Below are 22539 nucleotides of genomic sequence, written 5' to 3'. Positions count from 1 at the left end.
AAGTGACGGCTTTTTTATTCATTCATTGGCTAGGCCAGCATTTATTGCTATCCGTAATTGTCCAGAGGACAGTTAAGTCAACCACACTGCTGTGGATTTGGAGTCGCATGTAGGCTAGACCAGGTAAGGATGGCAGCTTCCTTCCCTAAAGGACATTAGTGAACCAGATGGGTTTTTCCTGACAATCAATAATGAATTTGTGGTCATCATTTGACTCTTGATTCCTGATATTTATTGATTTCAAACCCCACCATCTGCTATTGCAGGACTCAAACCTGGCTTCCCAGAATGTTTTGATCCCCTGTTATCATTTCTCATTTTTGACTAAACTATTTCCATATCCATCTCTTGTGCTAATGCCATCATTTGCAGTGGAGTCACCCCTCCATCTCTTTCCTAGTTATGTCATTTTTACAAATCATATACCCTTCAAAGTTCAGGTCCCCAATCCATGTCATCCTGTTGCCATGCATCTGTAATGACTACCACAAATTAAGTGAAAATCAAAATTAAAATCTGATTACCCATTTTGATTTGAATGCTATGCGTATTCAGTTGCAGAGACTTTAGTTCTTATCACTTTTTGTAAATTCTAGTCTTGTGTGTTAGTTGACTCTGATTCATGCGCTCTATCCTTTCCTGTCACTGTTTATCATTTCCTGTATTAATATTTTTTGATCTTCACTCTTGAGTTACCACGTCTTTTCAAATTTGATCCCTTACCTCTACTATTCAGTTTAAAGTTCTGTTTTTTCTTGGTATGCGGTCAACAAGAATACTCACTCTATTCCAGTTTCAGTGGAGACCATCCCATTGTACAGATCCCCAGTATGGCTTCCAATGCTCCACAATGGAATTCTAATTCCCCTCCCATACCAGTCTTAACCATGCAATCATCTCTCTAATTTGCATTAATTTGTTTTCAGTATATGTTTATCTGTGTGTCCATCATCCACTTTGGGAAACTGTTTACAAACAAACAGATAAGTTACACCTTTTATTATAACTCAGTGGACATGTGGAGAAATCCTAGCATAACTATTAATACTCCACCCTATTGTTTTTAAGCCTGTACACTTGTTTGTTTGTCTTGTTCTGCGCAACAACTCTGAGCTATCTCCATAGCTTCATAACAAATTTTGACTATTCTGTATTTACCATTTCATCTGTACCTGCTTGTAACCTACGATATAAGCCTCCATCTGTTCTCCAATTATTTTTGGTATCTGCTTTATGCAGATGTACACCGTGAAATCATTGTTCTCTAACGTGTAACACTAAACCCTCTATTCCATTTAAAAAGCAACCACACAAAGCCTGTTCTATTCTTGTAAACCCAACCACTCTTGCTCTCATAATATCCTCTGCATAACAACAATGGCAATTTACGGACTACCTTTTCTCCTGAGAATTTTTGAATTACATTAATCAGGCGAAAATTGAGACTGATTCAACATTTAGGACAGATTGCTGAAATGTTTGGCTAAAGAGGAGTTTGAAAAATGTATATTTTATGATTTCAATGTCCCAAGTATTTTACAGTGTAAAAAGTGCTTTTGAAATGTAATCACTTGTGTAATTAGTGTAGGGAACATGGCAGCAAATTTCTGCACAAGGAACTCCCAAAGGCAGTCATGTTATTCAGTGCAGCACATCCTGAGTGTAGTACGGTATGCAGCATATTAAAATGCAAGGGAGGGATATGCAGAGAATCCCAAAACTTGGAGTCCAGGCAACAATGAATGAAAGCTGAACCAAGATGGCTGCCATTGTGTTCTGTAAATTTCTTACAAGCTCTCCATATCTTTTCTGATTTTCTTATTGTTGGTGATGAATGGGAGATACTCAATTGTGAATGGTTCAGAGGCATGGTAAAGTCGGTTGTCTGGATTTCTGAGCATCCACTACTTCTACATAATATGCCAAACAATGCAAATTTATATGGAACAATTTTTAGAATGCCTCTAGTTAATGCTGGTTAATTTAAAATCATGCTTCAGGTAGGTAGAGAGGGTTCATGTTATCTTTTAAACCTCTTTTACAATCAGTAAATACTGTTTGAGGTTAAAGAACAGTTATGGAGACACAGCCTCTTTGATTGAACCTTGATTGTCAGCTGAAAGTTTTGGATGGGGAGGTTGTGCTTCTGCTCTTTTGAAAATAAATGTGTAATTGCATTTGGTCAGAAATAAGGTGTTGCCTTCAAAAGTATGTTACAGGTTCTGATATTTCAATCTCCTTTTTCCTGTTAAAAGGAGGATGATTTTCCACCATTGAGGTTTTGCTTTTTTAAATTACTAAGATGTTTCTGGGAGTGGAGCGTTTGAAACAAAAATTAGCCTGGGACGGCTACACTTGAGCATAAGAGGTTGTGAGGTGATCTTATTGATGTTTATGTAATCATGAGGGACATAGATAAGGTGACAGATCAGGGTCTTTTCCCTAGGGTGGAGGGAGTTCAAAACTAGGGGCCATATTTTTGAAGTGAGAAGAGAAAGCTTTAAAAGACTCAAAGGGCAACTTTATTTCCCAACGCAGTGATTTTTGTGTGGAATGAACTGCAAGTGAAAGTGGTGGATGCAGATAGTTATGATACTTAAAAGACATTCAGATGGGTTCATGAATAGAAAAGGTTTGTAGGGGTGAAATGAAGTGCAGGCAGGTGGGACTTGTTTAGTTTGGGAACATGGTCTGCATGGACTAGATGGACTGAAGAGCCTGCTTCTATGCTGTATGACTGACTCTAAATGCTTTAATGGGTCCTGCCTAGCCTGATTGCCACCAGGTGGAGTTGTGCAGAAATTGCAACAAATTAGTTGAATTTAGTTGATATTCAAAAAAGATCCACCTGATCAGTTCTTTTTCCTCTTCAAAACTGCAGCATGAAGCTTTTTTTTTGAAACCGATTCTGTTCCATAATGGCCCAGTGGAGTTGATCCAACTGACTTAGTGAAGCTTTAAGGCCTGGGCCCAATATAAGTATTTCCAAGCACTTTATTGAATTTTTTGGTTTTATTTCCACTTGTGATTTTATTCCAAATCGCTCTTCCTTTCTGATTGGGGAGTGAATTTAGAGTGTTTTTAAATGAAAAGTTTAGTGAGCATTCAGAATATTAAAGTGAGTTTCTTTAGCAGTCAGCTCTCCTTTAGTGGCTTGTTTGTTTCCAGTTTTAATCTCTTGGTTCTACACTTCTTTGAATTAGAGATGGCTGGTTGCGTTAACCTGGGAGGGGTGATCACCACATGTGACGGGAGGGGTCAAGAAGGCAAGGTTTTCACTGTGACCTCATTTCCTTTGCATTGCAAGCCAGCTACGAGCCGACTGAGCTAACCTTATCCCAAGATGGGGTAATGTGCATATTGAATGGAAATTGCAGTGGTGGCAATCCTATGTATCTGTTATCATCTCCAGATGGTAGAGGTTGCAGAATTGAAGAGTTCAGTTGAAGGAGTGTCAGTGATAGGCTACTTTAAAAGGGTTACTGATTGGCCAGGTTGGATTTCTCCTTTTTGTGTACAACGTATACTAAGACAATTTTACGCTGCCAAATAAATGCCAATCTTGTAACTGTGCTGGACTAGTTTGGCTAGGAGCATAGTTTGCTCACTGCCCTTTCCTAGAGAGCAAGCTATGTGCTGACTAACCAACAAATGCCCACATCCTGTGAATGTGTATTTTCTAAGCAATCACTTGAGCAATACTTTGGTTTGGGTTTTGCCAGAACCACACTTAATTTCTGACTTCTTCACAGCCTTGATGTAAACATGATCAAAAGAGTTGAACTCCAGATATGATTAGAGAATGACAATCCTTAGCATCAAGACAGCATGTGACGATGAAGCATCAAGGACAGGATTAAGGGGTTAAAGTGCCTGCTGATTATTGTGGTACCGCAACACAGTCAGCTTTGTCCCAGGACTACACTACAGGAGTCCTAGACCCAGCCATGATCGGCTGCTTTGTCAATGACCTTTTCTTGTCGTAAGATCTGAAGTGAGGATGTTCACTGTTGACTGCGCAATGTTTGGCACCATCTTTTAATTTTTTTTAGATTTAGATTTATGACAACTCGGATACTGAAGTAGTGTCCATGTCCAACAAAACAAACATGGACAATATTTGAACTTGAGCTGATAAGTGACAAGTAATATGTGCCACATCCAGAGCTAGGCAATTATCATGAACAAGCAGGAATTTCCTCATCACCCCTTTGTCATTCAATGGAATTGCTATTGCTGAATCTCCCACTGTTAACTCCTTGGTATGCACCATTGACCAGAAACTCAACTGGACTAACCATTCAAATACTGGTTACAAGAGCAGTTTTTTTTTAAAAATTCATTCATAGAGCAAAGGCATTCCTAGAGGGCAGTTGAGTAAGCCACATTGCTATGGGTCTGGAGTCACATGTATGCCAGATTAGGCAAGGATGGCAGTTTCCTATCATCTTAAAGGAAATTAGTGAACCAGATGGGTTTTTCCTGACATTAGACAATGGTTTCCTGGTCATTATCAGGCTCTTAATTCCAGATTTTTATTATTGAATTCAAATTCCACCATCTGCACTTGAACCCAGGTCCCCAGAACATTACCTAGGTCTCTGGATTAACAATCTGTTGATAATACCATCAAGCCATTATCTCGAACAGAGGTCAGAGGCAGAGAATTCTGCAGAAGGTAGTTCTTTCCTGTTTTCCCAAAGCCTGTCCATCTATAAGCCACAAGTCTGGTATATGATCAAAGACTCTAGATCAGTGCAGCTCCAACAACACTTCAATGTCCAGAACAAAGCAGCCCCCATGAAATTGGCACCCTATTTATCACCTTCCACATTCACTTCCTCCATGATTGCATAATGACAGCATTGTGCCATCTCTCTCATTCTGCTGAGAGAGACCAAATACCATATACAGTAATGTTACCAGATAATTGCCCAACCTAGGGAGTTAGTGAGAATGAAGGGGCACAGATTGATAGAATAGAAATTGGCTAGATTGGGTTTGTCTGTCCTTATAAGGATAAAGGTAATTTTCTACCTAACTGGCTCAATGCTAGTGCTTTAGCTATGCTTGGACAGCTTGGAAAGAGCAATGCTAGTTCTGGAGCACCAGATCTTCATAGCTCTGGTGTACACATAGCATTTCTTCTATTGTTTAAGCATGGCAGGGATGGTAATATAAATTGAAGTGGAAATATAAATTTGCTATAGTTCTTGGTTTCTCTGAAAGACGAAAATCATTCTGGAAAAATATCAGATGTAGTTTGCATTCATTGAGTTATGAGGCAAGTCCCCACAGCTGTTGATGGAAGTTTGCAGTTAGATGGAGGCTGTGCCCACAAAGTTTACATTGCTGAGAAGGTTTGAAAAATGTGCTGGAGATTGAGTGGCTAATGTAGAAGAAGGGAATAAATTTAATTGGTCTAATAGCCATTGTCAGTCATTGGATGTAAAGCCCCATGAGTAACTTAATAAGAATAACTGAGTTAAATGTGTGTTGAAGACAAGTCACATTTTTGACTTTATCTAAAGCAAATAAATATAATGTATGTAAACTTTTGAGGAAGAAGTTTATTGAGAAAAGGTTAATATGTAGTAAAAGAGGATAATTGGGTGAACAGCAAATTGGTAGTGATGCTCTGATTTGAAGAATGCTTAAGATATGTAACCTAGGTGAACAGTGCTTGGCCCACTTGAATACTTGCAGATAATCTAGACAATCTTAATGTCAAAGGGATGTGGCAGTGAGAGGAAACTGAAAAAGACTTCATGAAGGATTATAGTAGAATGGATGTAGAATATTTTCTCTAATACAGATGTGCTAGCAACTGCATTTTGGAAGGCAGATGAGAGCCTACTGCTACCATGTGTGTATGCATTAGCTACTAACACATTACCTACCTGTACTTGCAAGAAATTAAGCCACAACCAACATTTTTGATTGAAAATTTATAACATCAAATTTGAAGTGTAAAGGTTAGTGCTTTATAGAATTCACTACAAAAGTACAAGTTGCTGGAAAAATTCATGTCTGGCAGCATTTGTGAAGAGAAATTGAAGTGAGCATTCCAGACCCTTTGATTTCCCTCCACAGATGTTGCCAGACCTGCTGAGCTTTTCCAGGAACTTCTGCTTTTGTTTTTTGGTTTATAGCATCCAGTTATTTCAGTTTTGAAATAAAATTCACTAGACTTTGTACAGTACAATTTTGACACTCTCTACTTTGGAAAGGATAATAAAGCCATAGAATGGATAGTATGGATTTACTAGAACATGTAAACAGCAGGAGCCTCTAGTTATGAGAGGCTTGAGATAGCAATCGAACATTAAGCTGAGATGGCGAAGAGATTTGAGATTTCTAATTTATGAAATCATATTGATAATTACATGGGAAAAGACTATTTCCATTGGTTGAGAAGTCAGTGATCAGATCTTAACAATTTTAAGATTCTAATTCCATGAGATGTGTTGGAAGAAATTTCTTTCCAGTGGCATCTTTTGGAATATGGTAGATGGGGAGAGTGGGAAGATGTGGTGATGTGGGGAAGAGAGGAGTAGGGGTAAAGTTGGCCTCTAAGTTGAACTGTCTGGCAATTCTGTATCGAAGAATGTGGTGCTGGAAAAGCACAGCAGTTCAGGCAGCATACAAGGAGCAGGAGAGTCCATGTTTTGGGCATAAACCTTCATCAGGATTGAGGCTTGTGGGTCAAGGGGGCTGAGATAAATTTCGTGGGTGGGGACGGTGAAGGTAGCTGAGAATGCAATAGGTAGATGAAGGTGGGGGAGAAGGTAATAGGTCGGAGAGAAGGCTGGAGAAAATAGGTGGGAAGGAAGATGGACAGATAGGACCCAAGAGGGCGGCACAGAGTTTGGAGGTTGGAACTGGGACAAGATGGGGGTGGTGGGGAAGGGAAATGGGGAAGCTGGTGAAATCCACATTGATTCAGTGAGGTTGAAGTGCCCCAAGATGGAAGATGAGGTGTTCTTCCTCCCTCCAGGCATCAGTTGGTTGGGGTTTGGCGATGGAGGAGGCCCAGGGCCTGCATGTCCTTGACAGAGGGGGAGGGGAGGGGAGGGATGGAGGAGGCCCAAGACCTCTGCCAAGGACGTGCAGGTTCTGGGCCGCCTCCATTGCCTTATCCCAGTCCCAGCCTCCCAACTTGGCACCACCCTCTTGAATGGTTCTACCTGTCCATTTTCCTTCCCACCTATCTGCTCCACCCTCCTCTCTGCTTTCACCCCCACCTTCATCTGCCTATTACATTCCAGGTACCTTCTCTTCCCCCACCCTCCTCCCATTTTTCTGTCAGCCCCCTTGGCCCACAAACCTTTTCCCTTCTGAAGGGCTTAAGATCGTTACATTGACTGTCCTGCTCCTTGGATGCTGCCTCACCGACTGTGCTTTTCCAGCACCACACTCTTCAACTCTGATCTCCAGCATCTGCAGTCTTCACTTTCTTCTGGCAATTCTGTATCCCTGTTTGTAAAACTACACCACTTATTTTACTACAGGGGCAGCCTGAAGCAGGGACTTAAGAGAAAAAATAAAGACATATATTTTGAAATAGTGGAAGATGCAAGGCTGAGGCAAGAATGGAACAGTTAAAATTGGTAATGGATTTCTCTTGCAAAGAGAGCACAGGCATGACCATTTATTCTGCTGTAAGTTCCTGTAGCAACAGTAGTAGATCCTGAAAGGAGATGAACAGCTCAGTGCTGAAATGGAGAAAGAATGGAACAAAAGAACTTGCAGTTATATGGTGATTTATTACACTCTTGGAGTATCTGACAGTACTTCACAGCCAATGAATTGCTTTCTTGAAATACATTGACTTATGTAGGTGAATGCTACAGCCAATTTGAGCTTAGCAAGGTTCCACAAACACAATAAGTGGAGTTGGAGCTGACTTGTTGCTCAGTTCTTAGAAGCTGAATTACATGAATGCTACAGAAGCAGCTGAAGACATTCACACCCCAAGCTGTGATTAGTGGCACAGAAATTTAGTTGATGTTTAAACAAGGGTGCAAAAGATCACTCTCTCCTTGTGGATGCATGTCTATAACATTTGCCTTTTAAATGCATTTGCACAAGGCCCGAACCTATTTACTTTTCAAATAGCATGTTTTTGATATTTGACAACTATTTGAAATGTAGCAATGTTTGAATTCCACTCAGCTATTCAAAACAACCCATAATAATTTGCTTAACATGAAGATTAAATACATGCGCACTGCAGTTGGCAGCCTAGATCCAAGTTAGCACGTTTGCCCCCGTTGTTTCCCTTTCTATGCTAATGTGACTCTATGTTCCTCGTTACAGGTTCTGACAGTTTCCCTTGTGGTGTCTGTGTGGAGAAGGCCACACACACTCCATCACAACGACGGCTTTTGCTTGCATTTTCCAGTGTTTCTTCTGTCAGAGAGTGCATCAGGCCTGTAACTCTTCTACTGCCAGCCCTGAGCTCAGCAGTGAAGAACACCCGTTGGAAATGGTAAAGATGACTAAATCAAAAACCTTCCAGGCTTACCTGCCAAACTGTCATCGGACGTACAGCTGCATCCATTGTCGAGCTCATCTGGCCAATCATGACGAACTGATTTCCAAGGTAAGGCCTTTGTGGTAGAGGAACTATTGGAGTTCTAATTTGAAATGGTTTATTGCTTGGAAAGGGTGGACGCTAGGAAATTGTTTCCGTTAGGCGAGGAGACTAGGACCCGTGGACACAGCCTTAGAATTAGAGGGGGTAAATTCAGAACACAAATGCAGAGACATTTCTTCAGCCAGAGAGTGGTGGGCCTGTAGAATTCATTGCCACAGAGTGCAGTGGAGGCTGGGACGCTAAATGTCTTCAGGGCAGAAATTGATAAATTCTTGATGTCACAAGGAATTAAGGGCTACGGGGAGAATGCGGGTAAGTGGAGTTGAAATGCCCATCAGCCATGATTGAATGGTGGAGTGGACTCGCTGGGCCGAATGGCCTTACTTCCACTCCTACGTCTTATGGTCTTATTGCAGACTGGTGACTTTGGAGATGCCATTCAGTCTTGATTGTTCAGGTATCCTGGTTGGTAAATGGAAAAAGTTCAGTGTGCGGTGAGTTAGCCTTGGCTGGAGCCAGTGGTGCACAGATCCATTTTGGACTGGTATTCAACTGGGAGAACTAATTGTGGGCCTGAGAGATGATTTAGAGAATGTGTTAAAATTTGGGGTTAGAACTGAAATTGTCAAGAGTCCTTCATGATCCAGTACATTCGATCTAACTTTCCAAAGGAAATTGAAAAGGAATTTCAGGCTCTACAGAATTGAGTTAATTGGATACTCTTCCAGTACATGGACAGAATAACAAATGGCCACCTTGTATACCATAGGCCTTCATCTGACTGCTGCAGTGTCTCTTGTAATTGAACAGCCAGCTGATAACACCTACCAAGGCTTAACATGTGAGCTTAGACGTTGAACCCAACCTGCACAGATTTTTCTTGCCAGGAGTTAACATCATCTTCTGGCAGATGTGAGGGCCGAATAATGAAGAGAAACTTAAAAGCAGTACAGCTTTGCTCTTATATTTTATTCCCAGCTTCTATGCCATTCCTGCCTGATAGGTTTTTATTTGTTTTACTGCTGGGCTTTTCCTTTTGCCTATGTGCCTTTCTGTGCACCGATGCACTCAGTTCTGATGTACTGTGAAAACCGCAGATGCCCATTTCAAATATGTAGTTTCATGGAAACTGTAGGAGTTTTGCACAAGTGAGCATCCGGAGAGCCAGCTCTGGCTAGCATTTGGATGGGAGTGATGAGGACCTTTTTTTTTGTAATTGCTCTCTCGAGAGGGGAGGAGAGGGTGATCTCATGGAGAGGCAGCATACAGTGTTAGTACAGGGAGTGGAACTTGGGTGGTACTAGGAAGAAGAGGCTCTTTCCTTTCCTTTCAGCTATAACTTTTCCTGCTGCGCCACTCCCTCTGTTTTTGTGGGATTACAGAATGATGGCCAATACAAATAACAGCCTTTTGCTGCCCAGAAGTGTTTCTATTTTTATCCCAGTACTTAATAACAATGATCAGGTTTGTTTGTATCCTGCTTCATCAGTTATAAATTGAAACTTGTGGTTTGAGAGGAGGAAGAATTCCCAAGTGAAGGCAGAAGGTTAGATACCTCTTTTGTTTTTTTTTTGCATAAGCTGACAGCGACCTGCACACACTTTTCCTTGATGTCTAATCAGTTGGCTCGATTTTGCAAATTCTGACACTTTACTTTTGTTCGCATTCTGTCATTTTAATTATTAACCCATCCTCTGGTTAAAGAATGAGAGTGGCTGAGGGTGGTAACTGTTTCAAATTTCTGCATTTCTTATCCCTCATCTTTTGATGGATTTCCTTGTTTAACTTTTTTTTTGCCTGCCTTTCTTCATAACATTTTTTTGGGAATTTTGCAAACTGTTATTTCCTGTACATTTTTGTTCTCCTCTTGCCTTTGTATTAGGATTCAACTGTGTGTAGGTGTGTATGCCATTTTCCCCCTCAATCTCTCACCCTTCTCTTATATGTTGTCTGTACGTGTGGGAGTGTCCTTTCTTCTCGGGATAATTTATACATTTTATCCTCCTCTTTTCTGGTATTAATCCAACAGAATTGTTAGCAACAAGGATGCCTGCCATTCCTGGGTAAGCCAGGCTTTCCAAACCTGAGACTGAGACCTCTGTAATAGCATGGCATGGGGCTGGCAGTGAGCTTGAAGAAATTTTGTGGAACCTGTTCCCCAAAAGGATGTGTTTAATGTACTTTATTAACCCCAAAAACTTCCATCATTCTGACTGGAGTCACTTGGGGTTTGTACACCTGGCTTTGGAATACAAAACGTGTTGGCCAGTGCAATATCCGTCTGCCCGTGGTTGGCCTGTTTTCCTTACGTTGCTGGGGTACACAGATTTCCTGCTGCATCTGTTTTTCCTGGTCATTGTTCCTTTGCTTATAGATGAACCTTTTTTAAAAAAAAAATGCATGAACCTAATGTGTGTGTGTTTGTTGCCTGACTTTCACCTGTCATGGCTTGTGTATTCTCCATCACTCATGCAGGTGGGCAATGTTGTAGGAGTGAGCACTTACAATTTCATGAGGTGTTGGATGCAGGAAGTTGTGGAAGGTTTATCAGTGAAATCTAACTTCAGGCAAGAGACAAAATTTGCCACGATCAGCATGGGTGAATAGTGCCTGGCAATTCTGATGGGTTGTCGATGTTTTGGTATCTGTGGCTTGAGGCAGTGGTGGTGGAAAGTGGCAATGCAGTGGGGTTCCATGTAAGCATTGCTTGACCTGAGGAGCAATAGTCCATGCTGGCAATTTACATCACTAACCTTTTGGGCCACTTATTGCTTCTTGCATCTCCCTGATGCAAGTGATACTTTTTGTTTGCCCCTGTGAATATCTTTAATTTTGGTCATCTGCACCACTATGGGCTGTGTTCGTGCAGCAGGCCAACTCCATGTCACCATTTGCCTCCGCTTTATAATTGAAAGCGAATCCTTTATTCACCACTGTTCTCAGAACTTCTAATGCATAATTTTCTTTTGTGATCTGTCTCTTAAGTCTTTTGGGATTAATTCTTTTCCCCAACAGTCATGCTTTTAGTTCTCCCTGTATTTAATGATTCTGTTTCCCACTCATGACCACCTATCATTTGTTTGCAAAGTTTTTCATAAGGGATCTGGTTTGAGTTGTGCATTTACATACTCTCAGGAGGTTTAGAACAACATCGGGCAAATTAAAGGATTGTGACAATTAAAACCAAATGGTTTTTCTTCCCCCTGATGTGTTGTAATCTGGTGAGATGGTTATTGAGCCTTTAGAAAACCTTGTCCATTTCCAATGCCTCTAGTCCTGTTAACCAAAGCAGCTATTGAAGAGATCCAGCACTGCCTCCAGTCTGCTAGCACAACCCTCTGCCACCTGAGGAAAAGCGTATTTGAGGACAACCTCATCAGATCTGATAACAAGCTCATGGTTTATAGAGCTGTGGTGGTTCCTGCCACATATATGGATGGTTTATATAGCTGTGTTTCTAAGATGTGGACTGTCAACAGCAGACATCTCAAGGTGCTGGAAAAGTACAGCTCTTGCTGTCTGCACAAGATGCTACAAATCTGATGGGGGAAAAAGATGCACCAATACCAACATCATCGACCAGGCCAGCATCAAGGCACTGACCACACTTGCTGTCGGGGAAAAGCGGAAGCCAGGCAAAAGCAGCATAGGAAGGGTGCTGCCACATCGGTGCCCCATCAATCCCTTCCCATGACTGCCTTTTGCCCCTAAGTGTAACAGCCTGCAGAAGTTGTGTTGGACTGGACAGCCACCTATGTACTCACCCTGAGTATGGAAAGAGTCATCTTTGTCTGTAAGGAACCACCAATGATATTGAATCTCTGCTGTATTTAAGTGGTATTTGTGTTTCTGGAAGTTACTAAGATGTCATCAGTTGCTGTGATGTTTCATTGGAATAACAGAAACATTGAGCTGTTGGACTGCTCAGGTGTGTTTTGTTAAATAAATTTGCTTTTTGAGGGAAGCTCACCTCACAGGCCTGGATTTGATTGTCTCTTACCTCTCTGGCTAAGTTCACACACGCATGTTGGGTATGTTCAGCCTGTACAGAGAACCAATAGGGGACAGTCTACACTTGGATCTTTACCGACATCTGTTCATGCTACTGATTGCCTGCAATGTGGCCTATATATTTGCCATCAAAGTGGAATGGGCCTAAAATTGCACCTCAACAGTAGTTTGTGTTCTTTGCCGGTGTACATCCGTCACTGAGCAAGTGGAGTGGATTACTCTCTCCAGTGTAACTGGTGGGTAATTCTTGTAATTGGTTATGGGTTGACCTCTAACATTGGCTTTTGTCCTCGGTGACCTAACTATGGATCTATAGTACCAGTCACTACAATTTCCAAATTTAGCTGCTTTAAAAAGTGTTTTTATTAATTTTGTTTCCTGTTAGCATTCAGCCACATTCTTTTAGAACATAGAACATAGAACAATACAGCACAGAACAGGCCCTTTGGCCCACGATGTTGTGCCGAACATTTGTCCTAGCTTAAGCACCCATCCATGTACCTATCCAATTGCCGCTTAAAGGTCACCAAAGATTCTGACTCTACCACTCCCACAGGGAGCGCATTCCATGCCCCCACCACTCTCTGGGTAAAGAACCCACCCCTGACATCTCCCCTATACCTTCCACCCTTTATCTTAAATTTATGTCCCCTTGTAACACTCTGCTGTACCCGGGGGAAAAAGTTTCTGACTGTCTACTCTATCTATTCCTCTGATCATCTTATAAACCTCTATTAAGTCACCCCTCATCCTTCGCCGTTCCAATGAGAAAAGGCCTAGCGCACTCAACCTATCCTCGTACGACCTATTCTCCATTCCAGGCAACATCCTGGTAAATCTTCTCGGCACCCTCTCCAAAGCTTCCACGTCTTTCCTAAAGTGAGGCGACCAGAACTGCACACAGTACTCCAAATGTGACCTAACCAAAGTCCTGTACAGTTGCAACATCACTTCACGACTCTTAAATTCAATCCCTCTGCTAATGAACGCTAATACACCCATAGGCCTTCTGACAAGCTCTATCCACCTGAGTGGCAACTTTCAAAGACCTATGAACATAGACCCCAAGATCCCTCTGCTCCTCCACCTCACTAAGAACCCTACCGTTAACCCTGTATTCCACATTCTTATTTGTCCTTCCAAAATGGACAACCTCACACTTGGCAGGGTTGAACTCCATCTGCCACTCCTCAGTCCAGCTCTGCATCATATCCAAGTCCCTTTGCAGCCGACAACAGCCCTCCTCACTATCCACAACTCCACCAATCTTCGTATCATCTGCAAATTTACTGACCCACCCTTCGACTCCCTCATCCAAGTCATTAATAAAAATTACGAACAGCAGAGGACCCAGAACTTATCCCTGCGGAACACCACTTGTAACTGGGCTCCAGGCTGAATATTTACCATCTACCACCACTCTCTGACTTCGACTGGTTAGCCAGTTTTCTATCCAATTGGCCAAATTTCCCTCTATTCCATGCCTCCTGACTTTCCGCATAAGCCTACCATGGGGAACCTTATCAAATGCCTTACTAAAATCCATGTATACTACATCCACTGCTCTACCCTCATCCACATGCTTGTTCACCTCCTCAAAGAATTCAATCAGACTTGTAAGGCAAGACCTACCCTTCACAGATCCGTGCTGGCTGTCCCTAATCAAGCAGTGCCTTTCCAGATACTCATAAATCGTATCCCTCAGTACCCTTTCCATTACTTTACCTACCACCGAAGTAAGACTAACTGGCCTGTAATTCCCGGGGTTATCCCTATTCCCTTTTTTGAACAGGGGCACAACATTCGCCACTCTCCAGTCCCCTGGTACCACCCCCGTTGACAATGAAGATGAAAAGATCATTGCCAACGGTACTGCAATTTCCTCTCTTGCTTCCCACATAATCCTAGGATATATCCCATCAGGCCCAGGGGACTTGTCTATCCTCAAGTTGTTCAAAATGTCCAACACATCTTCCTTCCTAACATGTATCTCCTCTAGCTTACCAGTCCGTTTCACACACTCCTCTTCAACAATACGGTTCATCAAATTTGTTATAATTTGAAATAGTTCTCTGTCATGAACATTGCAATCCTGAAGCACAGAGAATGATAAAGCAGTATAGAACCACTGAAAAGCTGCAGTATCCCTCTAGGTTAGCTGACATGATGGTACAGGAGAGAAGTTCTGGACTCTCCCAGCTGTAACCTTGTACTGCCAGAAGAGGTGTGGGTTTCCTGTTGGTAATGGAAAGATTATGTAATGTGGGACCAATCAGAAATGCTTGCTGCACACAGTTGATTTTGTTCCTGACTAATGTCTGCCTCACACTCCCTCACCAACTCTGGCACATTTTCAGCAACAAATAAGTACTTGTGCCAACTTATTAATGGAATGTACAATGTGCTGTCCATAACAAAGTGAGTTGAAAATCTGATCATTCTGGAGGTGGTTCCATGGTACAGGCCACTGTATTTCTGATTGCTCATGCTTGTTAGAATTATTTAATATAGCAAGATCTAATTCGTTTCAAATGTCTCGCACTTTGGAGGACCTGCATGTGATGAATCTAGTGGCCAAATATTCAGTGAGTGCCATCTTAAAAATGATCGCGTGCTCTCCCAAGAGTAATAGGAAATAAGTACAAATTAGAAGAAATCAATTATTCTGTTGCCTGTGGATTTCAATGCAGGCTTTTTAAGCAACCAATTCTCGTCCTCTTCCTCCGTTGTGTGTTGGACTTTTGAAGTACGGTGAACCAAATTATAAATTTTGTTTTTGCTTCAGATTTTCAGCATCCATACTAAGTACTGGGGGGGGAGGGAGGAGATAAACAGGCAAGCCATGATATTATCCTTCAATTGAGAAGGAGATAAATGTTAGACAGTGTGTTTCATGAGAAGCTGGGAGAAAGTGAGGACTGCAGATGCTAGAGATCAGAGTCGAGAGTGTGGTGCTGGAAAAGCACAGTGGGTCAGGCAGCATCGAGGAGCAGGAGAATCAACAGAAGTGACTATTCTCCTCTGTTAATGAGAAGCTGTCAATGGTGGAAAATGGGTTGGCAGTGTTGGGAGCAGCTCATACAAGACAGGATCCTGGAGCATGTTTGTTACCTATCCCCATGGAGAAGTGAAATTGTTAAACTCAATGTTGAGTCCTGAAGCCTGTAAGGTAACTAGGTAGAAGATGAGGTGGTGTTGCTTCAGTTTGTGTTGAGCTTTGCAGGAGCATTGCAGCAGGCTTGAGAGAGACACGCATTGACAAAGGCAGGCAGCTGGAAGCTCGGGGTCATTTTACAGGCAGAGGGTAGGTGTTCCTTAAAGTGGTTGCCCAGCCTGTCGTCTTCTCACCACTGCAGAGGGGACCATGTTATGAGCAATGAATACAGTAAACTAGACTGAAGTACTGGTAAATTGCTGCTTCACCTGGAAGGTATGTTTGTAGTCTTGAATAGTGAGGAGGGAGATGTTAAACATTCAAACATTGCATCTTCTGCAATTGTGCATGAGTAAGTGACGTGGGATGTGGGGAGTGAAGATTTAGAAACTGTCAGTGCAGTCTTGATGTGCAGGGACTGTTCTCTCAGGATACCTTGTGGAATGCTGACAGAACCGTCTGATGCTGGTATCCTGGTGGAAGGGTGAAATGTGGTGGCTTATGATCCTTTGGGGCGAAAAGTGAGAACTGGGGCACCATAACATTGTTGTTGGAAGGGAAGGGGTGAAGGCCGAAGTGCAGGAAATGAGTTTGATATGGACACTGCTTGGGAATCCTTGACTTTTCTGAGGGGAAAATAGTGGATGTTTTTGAGATTATACGTCTCTCTCTTCCTGTGACCAACTGGCACAATATCCCCCTCCCTCCTGTTCCTTGTTGGAGTTCTGCAGGGACCATTCCCTCTGGGACATCCTGATCCAATCCTCATCCCTAAAATATGATCTTGAGCTTCCAGTTGCCTGTCACGTTTTAGCACACCAGGTTTCCACGCTAGCTTTCTGTCTCAGGCTGACTGCAGCGCTCTTAAAGCTCCACTCATCTGGCTGGATATCAAAGAACATTGAACAGTACAGGGCAGGAACAGGCCCTTCAGCACATCAAGACTGCACTGACAGTTTCTAAATCTTCTGCCTGTATACAGTCCATATCCCCTCCCCTGCCTATTCATGTAGTTATTGAGTTGCCTCTTAAAACATTGCTATTGTCTCCACTACCTCCTGAGGCAGTGTATTCCTGCCACTTAGCACCCACCTTTTGAAAAAAACCTTGCCTTTAAACATCTCCTTTTTAAACTTATCCCTTCTTAACCTTAAACTGATGTCCCCTAGTAATTGACATTTCTACCCTGGAAAAAAGACTGCAACTATCAATTCAATCGATGCCTCTCATAATTTTGTAAACTTCCATTACATTGCCCTCATCCTTTGACATACAAGTGAAAACAAACCAAGTTTGTCCAATCTCTCCTGATAGCCAATATCCTCCAAACCAGGCAACATCTTAGTAAATCTGATTCTGTACTCTCTCCAAAACCTCCACGTTGTTCCTGGTAGTTTGGAGATCAGAACTGTACACACTATTCCAAATGTAGACTAAGTAAAGTTCTATACATTTCCAACATAATTTGCCAATTTTTATACTCTGTGCCCCAACTGAAAGCAAGCATGTCATATGCTTCCTTAACCATCTTACTCACTTGCGCTGTCACTTTCAGGAAACTATGGACATGTATGCCTAGGTGCTTCTGTATTTGGATGCGACTAAAGATTGTCATTTACTGTATATGTCTCCGAAATGCATTTGTCCCTCTTAAACTCAATATGCCATTTCTCCACCCAAGTCTCCAGCCAGTCTATATTCTGCTGTATTGGCTGGCAATCTTCCAATCTTTGTTGTCCACAAACTTACTAATCGAGCCACTACATTCTTCTTCAAATCACTACTAGTCTGGAAGAACCCTCCCACTGCAAATTTAATGATCTCAGACCGTGAGTGTCCTCCTCCATGTTTGCTATCTCCCCCAGTTCTGTGTTGGCTCTGCTGAGCGCAATCCATACAACCTATTTTCCACCACACACCCTTCTTGTTAATGCCCTGCCCAGCATTTATCCCCCTACCCCTCAGCTTATCAGCCATCCCTATTATTTGCCTCGGTTTTTTTTTAAGTTTTCGCTCTGTCTTGCTGTTGCTCGAGCTTATGTTTTAAACTTATTTGTGACGATTTGCAGCTATTACTGTGGAATACTGTGCACTCAGCCTCGGTCAGACATCACTGTCAAACCATACTGGGTGTATTTGTGCTCTCATCTAGAGAGGTCAAAAGATTCCAAGTGCACTTCTCACTGGGTATCCTGAGGCAGAGATAATAACTCCTGAAATGTTATCTGCCTTCTCTTCCAGAAACTGAGTTTCTAATATTGACTGGTTTCCAGTGCTTAGTTGCTTGACTATACATAAGCCATACTCCCCGGTTTCCCCACTCCACATCCTATAATCCCAATGGTGGCCAAGAATGAAGGATCATTGAGGTTAAGATGGTCAGAACTTTTAAATCCGAACAGGACATTTTTTTTTTTAAAAATCAAACTGAAACCAAGTTCCTTTTTTTAAAGTATCGTTTTTGTAGTAAATAGGTGGTTTCTCTTTTGCTGACCAGCTTCTGAGTTTGTATGTCTGAACATGTACTTAATTAGGGTTTTTGGTTTAAAGTAGGCCTTTTTGGGTGGAACCCACATGCTAACCAATGTGGAAATTAGAGCTCAGCTATTTTTATACAGGATGAATTCAGTTTGAAGTCTTTAGTTCCTTCTGGTCCCAAACATGTTAATCTTTATCTTTTTTCTTTTTCAGTCGTTCCAAGGTAGCCAGGGACGTGCATACCTGTTCAACTCCGTGTAAGTGTGGCTCTGTTTGTGATTTTTTAAATTAAGTTTCAAATATGAAAGTTCTTAGAGATGAGGGACAGTTTTTTTTACATACGTGTGTGTGTGTGTGTGTGTGTGTGTGTGTGTGGCGGGGGGGGCATAAAATTGCATTACACAAGAATATGAAATGGTTGGAGTGTCTGTTGATTATATGTCAAAACAGAAATCCCTTCAATGGTGTCCCTTTAAAAGACCTTTTAAAGCTTTGTGCTTGAACCCAACTTGTTGCTTTGATTTTTTAAGTTTACTGGGAGTGGTGCTGTTGTATGTGCAATGGGTAGGACTCTATCATTACGTATCAGGACTTGCTTATGCAAAGGGTACCAGTTTCTGGTTGTCTGGTTTGCTGAATAAGAAATTGGACTGGGGAGAGGCCATACCGGAGTGTGTGGTTTGGAGGGTAGTTTCTGCTGGGTTACAGAATCTTTGGGTGTCAGGTAGGAGAATTATGGGTGAGACATTTTGATGAATGTCATAGGTAGGGTTGGAGTTCCTCTTGCCATTAATAAGGCCTATGCCTTTTGGATATGGAAGAGTATTTGCTGATGCTGCGTTATGGGTGCTTGCAATTTCTTCCTCAGTGTTTGAGGAACCCTACCAGGTTTTTGTTTATTTTGCTCAACATTTGAAGGAAATGTATTAAGAACAGTGTAAACAAATTTCAGGATTAAATGGCAACTTGCTGGTCTTTGGATTGATGGTATGGGTGATTCAGTCATTTGGAAGTGCTTGTGAATCTTACAACTTTTCTTTTTGTTTTTTTTAAGTGAGGAGACTCCGGCTTTGTTTTTTTCCGTTGGGTTTTGCAGTAGTGCTTTAATATTTCCTCAAATCACCTGTGGCTGTGCTAAAACTTTATTCTTTGCTTTCCATCACTAAGAAAACACCCATGTGGCTAGTGAAACATTAACGAGCAAAGTCTGATTAGAGCAACGCTTATGTGAGGAAAAAGTGAAGGCAGATGTAGGGAGAGAAGGAGGGGACTAAATCAAAATGGATCACTAATTTCATACCTTGATGTATATTGCTTGGCCCAGCCCTGTTCTACGCTTTTGTATTTTAACTTTGGAGGTTCTAATTCTTGTGGATATTTCCAGTTTCTCACATTTGTCTATTCAAGAAAAGAATAGATATTTCAAAAGTAGAATCCGCTCCTCCAGTAGTTTGAATACAATGTGGCTTTGGGAAGCTTTTCTCTGGTGTAAAATTGCTGTCATTCCAGCGATTTCAGTTTCAAGCCAGTTATTTGAATATCTGAGTGTGATTTGTTGACTTCCTAAGTATGCATTAATGGTTATATACAGTAAGGTATAGTGGCTTTGAGCAATGTATTTCCTTTTGACAAGCTAAAGGAACTTGAAAGGGAGGGTACTTTCCTGAAGAAGGGCTTATGCCTGAAACGTCGATTCTCCTGTTCCCTGGATGCTGCCTGACCTGCGCTTTTCCAGCAACACATTTTCAGTTAAAATTGCTGCAAGCAAAGTAATCCGTTTCTGTAAAATGTGTTTTTGTGTGGTTTTGTTAGTACGTCACCAAAGTGTTGAAATACAAGATAACATTGTACACAGCTGTAAACAAATGAGAGAATATACGGTACATTGAATTATAAGATTGTTGGTTTTCCTAAGTGATTGTGGAGCTAATGAGGTCACTTCTTGTTTATTTTTTATTTTGGGAATGATCTAGGAAGAACGTGGAATTATTGCAGATAGAAAAGTCTATTATGTAATCTGTCATGGACCTTGGATAGAGCTGACTCACCTAAGGTGAAGAGGCTTCACACTTCTTTACATACTGAACTGAAGAAATGTAAGGGCTGGTCTCTATTTTGGATTACCAAGTGCTTTAAAGCTCCCTGTGGTTCTTGTCTACTTTCTCAGTCTAGCAGTTGTCTTGAAATTTCTCCCTTATACAGGAGGAGAATAGTTGGAAGTTAACCTAATTTTTCTTTCTCATTTTCATGGTTCTTGATGTTGGCTGCCTTTTGATTTCAAAAATGTACTTTGTGTAACAGTTTGGCTTCAGTGTCAGCAGGATGTTTGGCTACAGAAGGTACCATGGTCAGTTTTGCACTCCCCTTGCCAATGGGTGTCACTACATAATGTGATGGTGTCCGTCCCACAACTCAAGTCGAGGCAATTGATCCCATGCTGTGATTTGGTTAACCTCTTGTGGAATTGGAATGCCATCTGTTCTTTCAACTTGGGAGGGAGGAGAAGGGAACCTTTCCCCTTTTGATAGAGATCAGTGACCATGGGCATAGTTTGAAGGGGAGGAGCAAAAGGTTTCAAAGGGATTTGAAGACCTGTTTTTTTTTTCCCCACCCAAAGGTTGTGCGTCTGGAATTCACTGCCTCAAAATATGGTACAGATTGGATCCGCAAGATGTTTGAGTAGTGTGCAAGTGCTTATCTGAATACAAAGCCACAGGTCCAATGCTTAAGGAATGATTAGAATAATAGACAGTTGTGGACCCAGCAGGATGAAGGGCCTCTTCCATGCTATAAAATCTCTTTAATCTATCAACAAGTTTTTTTCTCTGATGGAGAGGAATAATGTGACTCAGTGCTGGACTGTTTTAAATCAGGGAGATCTTGAGTACTGAGCAAGTTTAAAGTTCACTAGACGGAGAAATATTTTGGCAACTGCTGATGCCTGTGGGCTGGGGATTTGAAATGAAGGGTGATTAAATGGGCCAAGTGCCCCCTCAATATTTGCTTCTCAGTGGTTATGCTGAGATGTGTATGTGTGTGGATATCTGATGAGAATAAGATTGTGTTTGGCTGTAATGCCATTCTTGAGTGAATACGGGCATTGAGACAGAATCTAGGCTTCATTTCACCGACTCTCCCTTTTCTTCCTCCCCCATCCTTCTTTTAAAATTACACATTCTTGCAGTCTTGTATCCTTTTAGTCACTTGCTCAATCATCTCAGTTCAGGGCAATTAGGAATAGGTGTTAAATGTTGACCTTAGTCTGCAGCGCACTATCTTAAGTTTCTTCCCCCTTGTTAGTTATTTCCCCCACCCCACCCACTCTGACACCCTTCCAGAAGTCCTGACACCAACTCAGTACCCATGACCATTTCATTGTAATCATCAAGAGTTCCAGAAAGGTTTTTATTTTTAACTGGGCTTCCACCATCTTTCAAACTGATAACGATACGTATTCGGTTAAGTTGCTGAGACAGGACCGTCCTGTCCTATCCTTTCCATCTGTACCAGTCTCCAGCAGCTCTAAAGGACAGCCTTTTTAAAACTAAAAATCTCTCAACACTAGGTTATAGTCCAACAGGTTTATTTGGAAGCACTAGCTTTCAGAGCGCTGCTCCTTCATCAGGTGATTGTGGAATATAAGATCGTAAGACACAGAATTTATAGCAAAAGGTTAGTGTGATGCAACTGAAATTATATATTGAAAATTTTTAAAACCGCTGAATGCAAGAACTTCATGATGAGAAATTGCTATAATTTTAGCATTTACATAGTTATGCACATAAATATGGCTTATGGTCTACTTTTATGGTTCATATATACATATTCCCTGCCCCTTCCTATCTGTCTTCATATAACCTAGTCAGTATAACCTTCCATTTCTTTGTCCATGTATTTATCTCACTTCTACTTCAGTCTATGCATGTGTATTATTTACCTTGACCACTCCTTGTGCAAGCAAGCTCCACATTCTATTCACTCAGGGGTAATGCACTTACGTTAAATATGGAATCTTATTTCTTCTCTTTCCCTCTGCCCACCCCTTAACACATTTGAACTAGTTTGCATTCTCAAATCCAACATAATCCAGCTGAGTGTTTTTCTGCTTTCTCTTTATATATTTTATTTTTTGACATATCACTTTTTAAATCTGTTCCACAACAAAACTTGTGCTGCATTTTAAGTAACTGTAACATAGATTACTTAATGACTACTTGGATTTGTAGAACGTCTCTTTAAATGTAGTAAAACAGTCTGTTATCAAACAATTTTTAAGGAACGTCTTAAAGGAGGTAGA

At 41.5% G+C, this 22539-nt stretch overlaps 1 protein-coding gene across 4 annotated transcripts in view; it reads left to right on the top strand.

Moving 5' to 3' along the window:
- The window catches only part of ypel1 (yippee-like 1), a 45831-nt gene that overhangs the window by 13704 nt on the left and 9588 nt on the right, over positions 1–22539 (top strand). For all 4 annotated transcript variants that reach the window (XM_043716080.2, XM_043716082.2, XM_043716078.2 and 1 more), the window contains 2 exons: positions 8320–8605; positions 18456–18499. In XM_043716080.2, coding sequence (XP_043572015.1) covers positions 8489–8605; positions 18456–18499 — 161 coding nt within the window. In that variant the 5' untranslated portion in view covers positions 8320–8488. The remainder of the gene's footprint in view (positions 1–8319; positions 8606–18455; positions 18500–22539) is intronic.

This window comes from Chiloscyllium plagiosum, unplaced genomic scaffold, assembly GCF_037043375.1.
Source record: "Chiloscyllium plagiosum isolate Xiang-an unplaced genomic scaffold, Cpla_swu_hap1 HiC_scaffold_24, whole genome shotgun sequence".
Taxonomy (NCBI): Eukaryota; Metazoa; Chordata; class Chondrichthyes; order Orectolobiformes; family Hemiscylliidae; genus Chiloscyllium; species Chiloscyllium plagiosum.
Note: the sequence above shows the minus strand (reverse complement) of the source record. Positions and strands in the feature narration are given on the sequence as shown.